The following is a 7,021-nucleotide window of genomic DNA, read 5'->3' as shown; positions in this document are numbered from 1 at the left end:
ATAAAAAAATATGTACTGTTAAAGGAGTGTAGATGATACATAGGCATATTTCCGAAGTGATGCTCAAACGCAAAACAACCTATTTCTTTGAGTGAAGACTTTGGAAATCCCTTGCAGTGCAGTTGAGTACCTCAGCAATAGAGACGAAATTCTTTTGGTCGCTGATGAAATTTGCCTGACTAAAGAGTTAGAAATTCACCAGTGTGATCCTTCTACCTTGAGGAATTTGAGAGTCAAAACTTCGACGATTGTTGCGCGAGTGCCGGTTTTGAGTGGATCCTTATCCTGACAACGGTCTTGTCCGAAGGGCATGATGGTCTTATCATGTATGGTTTCCCCTGGATATAAGTAGCTCCCCCCCCCCAAGGCCACAACCACTAGTTGGTTGGCTGCTCCGAGTGATTAATTGACAAGTGTCATCTAGAGCAACCCATCTAACTTAAGAGAATCCTAAGTGATGAAAAACCCAAACACCCAAAGCCAAAGTGATTAAGCACCACTGAAGAGATTAACCTATGTGATCCGACACCTGTTACCTTTGAAGACTGTGATTCTTCTAGATGGTTAGGCGTCATATTCCGAGCATCCAAGAAGAATTTGTGGAGTGCCATAGAACGAGTTTATGGATGTTTCAGAAGTCTACCTTGAAGACTTACCACGAGTGTTTAGGCGGGGTCTAAGTGGCCTTAGCTCAAGGAGAATAAGGTGAAGACTTAGTGTCTTCTGAGTTAAATCTTGAGCCTCCCTAATTAGACGTACAACTGACATAACAATTGGAACTGGTCAAACAAATCCATTGTCTTCACCGAGCCAACCTGGATTCAAATTCCTCGACCCTTTACTTCCACTATTTCTGCAATTGTAGAATTTGTGTCCCTCACTCTGAAGACTTTCATCTTGATAATTTTTCATTCCTTTAGTTGATCATGTCTATGTTTGATCATATGTATATTTGCATGTTCTTCATCTGTCACTATCATGTATGACTGTTTAGTTTCGCTTTCATGACATAATGTTCATCCTGTTTCATAGTTTGTTACTCTGTTATTCGTAAAAAATCCTCACATTTGATGAATTTGTAAAAATCAACCACTCCCCCCTTCCGCCGCCGCCTCCCCTCTGGTCAATAACTTGCACTTTCAGAGACATATGTCAGATGGTAGCTTGAGAAGGCAAAGACTTTTGGAACAATTCAGCTCGAGAAAAGAGAGGGTGCAGCTGGTCCAGGACATGGAGGATCATAGGATCGTGTTGGCCTATGCTTCCCTCTTGGATCGGGAAGACAATAAGTGACTTGAGGCGAAGAATAAGAAGGGGATCAACACGCGCAATGGGAGCGCCGAATGATTCATTCTTGTATCGCCTATCCATGAATTGTCATATTTTTCTTTTGGCATGTGTTTAGTTGTCTTTTATTTTGCTTTGTTGCATTGTTGAATTGACAATGAATTAGTGATATATGATACGTGTGGATGGATTTGCATGGATTTAAGAGCATCTCCAACGGACGCGCCAAAAGATGCGCGCACGCGGTAAACTAGGGTTTTAGCGTGCGCGGCAACTTTTCGCGCGCTCCAGCGGGGGCGAGAAACTACAGCGCGCGGGAAGCGATAGCGCGCGTGCGGGAGATAGCGGCAGCTCGCGTGGTAGATTTGGCGCGCCGCTTCACGCACGCCTATCAAATGCGATGCTCGCCAGGCGCTCCACCACACTGCCACGCGCCCTTCCTCTCGCCACCTTGTCGCTTCCATGCTTTCTCGCCGCTTCCAGCGCCCGCCACCACCGCGCCACCATGCCGCCGTGCCGCCGGGGATCTTCGGGGTACCGCGGCGTTCGCGAGCGCCCCAACGGCTGGTACTCCGCCGAGATCCGGTCCGGCGACGTCAGGCTCAGCCTCGGCTCGTTCCGGACCGCGCAGGAGGCAGCCCGCGCGTACGATGCGGCGGCGTGGCGCCTGGAGAGGCCCCATTCGCAAATGAACTTTCGGGACGTCCACACGCGTGAACAGGCGCAGACCGTCGCCCCTCCACCTTGTCTGATCACGGACCAAGACCATGCGGACCATGTTCGGCTGCAGCGCCGCCTCCTCATCCCCGAGGAGGACGAGCGAGCCATGGCGGAGTGGCGCCTGCGCCACCCGGAGGACGTCGCCAACGAGCGCGCCTACTGGGCGGAGAGGACGGCAAGGCGTCGCGCGGAGCGGGCGGACCGGTGTCGGCGGAAGGCATTGGCGATATCGCAGTGCGATACCATTGAAGCAGGTGGGAGGTCTATCTTCACGTCAGACGATGAACGTTGGGACGACATATGAATCGATACCTCGGACAACACCTCCGAGGATGAGGATGATGACTAGGACTCGGAGTAGTTCTAGCTGCACCATAGTTTTATCTAGCTGCATCGTAGTTTTATCTAGTTGCACCATAGTTTATTTTATGTAGTTCGGTTTTATCTATCTATCTATTTGTATCGTCTATGCTATGAACTATGTAAAATATATTTGTATCGTTTTTTTATGTCTATGTCAAATTTATTTTCTGTCCAAAATGCAATAAATATTGACTTGCGCGCGCTGCATTTTAGCGTGCTGCTGAAGCCAGCGTTGTGCGCCGCGCCAAATCTGGTGATGGCCGCGCGGCAAACTACTTTTTAGCGCGCCGCGCGTTGCGGCTGGAGATGCTCTATGAAATTGAATATAGGGTGAACAAATAAAGAGTCACCTAAGACTGACCGGGACACGTCTGTAAATGCTTTAATTGTCCGGCAGGCAGCAGCCCACAGCGAGGCGGACGCTACCAACAAAGATGCCAGCTAGTCAGTCCGAAGCAGCCGGGGAGGCGGCTCGGGCAGGACAAGTCGGACCGGGACACAACTGGCCTGTAGCACGACGGCAAGGTGGTTGTCGCGGCCCATTTAGAAACGTTTCAGGCGTTTTTTCTTTCTTTTGGGGTCGTTTTAGGCGTTTCGTCGACTGTCCGTCGCACTGAGCTCGACGCTGTTTCCTATTTGGCGCCCGTTGCGCCCGTTAATGCGTTAAACGCAAAGCGGCGCACACCCTCTGTACGAGCTGGGCCGGCCCGTTTAGCTTCCTTTTTCCTTACTAAGGAGGCAAAAAACAAGAACCGAACGTGCGCGTTGGACGTGATTCGAACCCACGATCTCGCTGAATTAGTAAACATGCAGTAGCCACCATCGGACCATCCCACAACGCGCTTTCGATACATTTTTCCATTTACGCCTATTGTCTTATTCTGTTTGTTTCCTTTTTCCTTTCTCTTCCATTTTTTTATTTTTATTTCCTTTTCAATCCTTGAACCTTTTTCAAGTTGTCGATATTTGTTTTTCAAAATGGATGAACTGTTTTTCCCAAATTTGTGAACTTTTTTGGGAATTGATGAACTTTTAAAAAAACCGATGAACTTTTTCAAAATTGATGAACTTTTTCCGAATTTGTGAACTTTTTTTTGAAAATCGATGAACTTTTTTCAAAGTCTATGAACAGTTTTTCGAATTTGTGAACTTTTTTTTTAGAAAGTAGGAACCTTTTTTCGAAATCAATGAACTTTTTTTAAATTAGTGAACCTTTTTGAAATTTGATGAACTTTTTTTCAACATCAATAAACTCTTTTTCAAAATCAGTGAACTCTTTGAGTGCATGAACTTTTTCTAATTCGTGATTTTCTTAAATCAGTGAACTTTCGAATTTCGTTCACATCTTTGCCAAAAAAGTTCACGTTTTCCTAATAAGTAGTATGTGCAGTAAATAGCGCGCTACATTTTGTACTTAAACATGTCACGCTAAATTGTTTCACAAATGCCTAAAGGTCGTGGTGGTTATCCGACCTGCATCAGATCTAAACGGCGCGAGCTCAATTCCTGGCGGGAACAACTTTTTCGATGGTTTTCTGCGCAATAAATTCATTTTCGCTGCACTTGGTGGTTTTGGGCCGGCCCATCAGGTGCAGCTGCGAGCGCCAGTAGCCTTAACGGGCGCTTTAAGCGCCGTATAGGAGCTCTGCTCGAGTTTTTTGGAGAGCTCCTATACGGCGCATTAAGCGCCGGTACAGGCAACTGGCGCCCACTGTCGCTATCTGGTGGGCCGGCCCAGGAACACGCAGAGAAAAATCTCCCAAAAAAGCTGCTGCCAACAAGATTCGATCTCGCGCCGTTTAGTTATGATGCCGCGTGCCTAACCAGTACATCTACTACAACCTAGTGATTCATTACAGCGAGAGAATCTTAACAACAACACTAACCGCACTATTTCTGGTACAAATAATTTAGAAAGACGTGATTTTTTGGAAAATGAAAAATCTGCAATAAGTTTTAAAAAATCGCGAATTAGAAAAAAGTTCATGTATTCAAAAACTTTCACCAAATTTTATAAAAGATCACCGTGTATTACATAAAATTTCATTGTATTAAGAAAAATGTTCATTGTATATTATGAAAATTGTTCACCTTTGCATATAAAAATGTTCGTCGTGTATCATACAAATGTTCATCGCTATTATGAAATATTTTTCAACGTTTTTACTAAATGTTGAATGAGTATTCAAAAATTGTTCAACACATATATTCATATTGTTTCAAAAATGTTCGTCGTGTATTATTTAAAATGTTCAATGGATATAAAAATGTTCAGGATATATATATATACATATTTTTTGATTTTTTTCTATTTTGGTTTTGGTTACTCAATGAGTATACAATTGTTCACTCTGTTTCTTAATTTTGTTCAGTATATATTACACAATGTTCAATGTGTATTCGCAAATTGTTCAACATATTTTCACAAAATGTTCAGTACGTGTCCAAAAATTCTTCAGCGCATATATTCCTAATTTTTTTTAAATGTTCATCGTATATTAAAATAAGTTCACCATGTATTATTTAAAATATTCAGCTTATTTCAAGAAAATGTCAACGGATATTGCAAAATATTCAACGGATATTACAAAAAACAAATTCACGCATTCTTTGAGAAAAGGTACAGAAAAAAAACGAAAAGACGAAAGAAAACGTACAGAAGAAAAGAAGAAAGAAGACAATAGATAAAAACGATGGAACCTGTCACACTAGATGAGGGTGGCTGGTTGGTCGTTGCATTCACGCTAAACAAAGGAAGTCCTGGGTTCGAATCCCACCTCCCAGCGGGGAGAGGGGGGTGTGCGCCCTGTACGGGTTGGCCTTTAAGGGGCGCTTAAGGCGCCGTTTAGGAAATGCCAGTTTTTTGCTCCAAAAAAAAGGAGGAATCGCATACATCCTTTGTCCTTTTGATAAAAATAAAACTCGTGTTTATTTTTTCCTGCAGCGTTATGAACGATGATGGGGCCAGCGACAGGACATCACATCACATGTACCTATCCGAAGTGAGTACTGTACTACTTTGTACATCGCCCAACGATTCAAGAACCGATTGCAATGCTTTCAAAAAAAATTGATTGCCAATCCGTGCATAATATCTGGTGTTGCCAATTATTAGCTCAGTTCGAAAGTAAAACCACATCAATTATTTCTGAATGAAGGGAGCAGTAAATCGTAGACCATGTACTCAGCTGGCCATTTGTCAAGCATTCAGATCCACCCAAAATGCACGGGTACCCATTACCCGCGTATCCTATGGGTAAAAGTCCTATTAAAATAAGAGTATGGAACAAAAATTTATTCATGGATACTTAAATGGGTTTCATTAAAAAATCTTAAATAAGAAAATACCATACCCATCGGGTAGAGAGCGTATGGGTATGGGATTGTATAACCCATACCCACGTACCATGTACCCATCTAAACTGTTGACAAGTGTTTTTTTTATATTCTAACGTATTAACTTTCCCTCCTAATCGCACTAGGTAAAAACTCTAATTTGCAGTCCAATTATCTCTATAATTTATCATGATTTTGTGAACTTAAAGTGTATGACTATGTGTTGTTTTTTGTGATTATGTGTTGTTGTTTAACATTTTTATGGGAAATATAACAAGCCCATGGCCGTCGGTTTGCACCCCCTTACACGATTTACCTGTTTGCACCCCTTTGTGTGATCCATCCGTCTACACCCCCTTGCGTGATGTTATCGTCAAATAGGGAAATATAACAACCCCCGACCCGTCGGTTTGCACCCGGTTGCGTGATCCACTCATTTGCACACCCCTTGTGTGATGGTATCGGCAAAAAGGAAAATATAACAAGCCCATGGCCCGTCGGTTTGCACCCATTTGCTTGATCCACACGTTTGCATCCCACTGCGTGACACTATCGGCAAAAAGGGAAATATAACAAGCCCACGGCCCGTCGGTTTGCACCTCGTTGCGTGATCCACTCATTTGCACCCCCTTGCATGACGGTATCGGCAAAAAGGGAAATATAACAAGCCCACGGCACGTCCGTTTGCACCCATTTGCTTGATCCACCCGTTTCCACCCCACAGCGTGACGCTATCGGCAAAAAGGAAGTATAACAAGCGCATGACCCATCGGTTTGCACCCCTTTGTGTGATCCAATCGTTTGCACCACACTACTAGAATTAGCTTATTTGTCGTCTGCCAACTCTTTGCCGTCAGCCACACGAAAACTGACGGCAAAGAAGTGGCTGATGGCAAACAAGGTCTTTGCCATCAACCAACTCTTTGCCGTCCGCTAGCTGACGGCAAAGAAATTATGTCGTCCGCTAGCAGACAGCAAAGAGGTTGGTGGGTCCAGTTATTGTGTAACCAACCCAAGCCCACCGGCCCCACCTCTTTGGCAAAGAATGTTTGCCAACCGTTGGCGGACGGCAAGAGGTGGGTACGTAAACGGCCGTCTCGCCCCCGTCCTCTGTCTCTTCTCTCCACTCTCTCTCGCTCGTCCTTGATCCCCACCCACAACCGCGACGCCGCCGCCGACCACGTCTGTCGTAGCCGGCCGCCCCGCTGCCACGTACCCCTCCCCTGCGGCGCCCCGACCTCCACCGCACCCCTGCCGCCCCTTCCATGTCGCCCTTCCCCCTCCCGTTCATCGCCATCCCCCACCCACATCGGCC

At 45.1% G+C, this 7,021-nt stretch overlaps 1 protein-coding gene across 1 annotated transcript; it reads left to right on the top strand.

The window, feature by feature from the left end:
* Positions 1-1,687: 1,687 nt before the first annotated feature.
* LOC123080687 (AP2/ERF and B3 domain-containing transcription repressor TEM1-like) lies at positions 1,688-2,311 on the top strand. The gene has a single exon (XM_044503625.1). The coding sequence runs from the start codon at positions 1,688-1,690 to the stop codon at positions 2,309-2,311; it is 624 nt and encodes a 207-aa protein (XP_044359560.1).
* The last annotated feature ends 4,710 nt before the right edge of the window (positions 2,312-7,021 follow it).

This window comes from Triticum aestivum, chromosome 1B (genome assembly GCF_018294505.1).
Source record: "Triticum aestivum cultivar Chinese Spring chromosome 1B, IWGSC CS RefSeq v2.1, whole genome shotgun sequence".
Classification (NCBI taxonomy): domain Eukaryota; kingdom Viridiplantae; phylum Streptophyta; class Magnoliopsida; order Poales; family Poaceae; genus Triticum; species Triticum aestivum.
The sequence above is the reverse complement of the archived record's forward strand: the minus strand, read 5'-3'. Positions and strand labels throughout refer to the sequence as shown.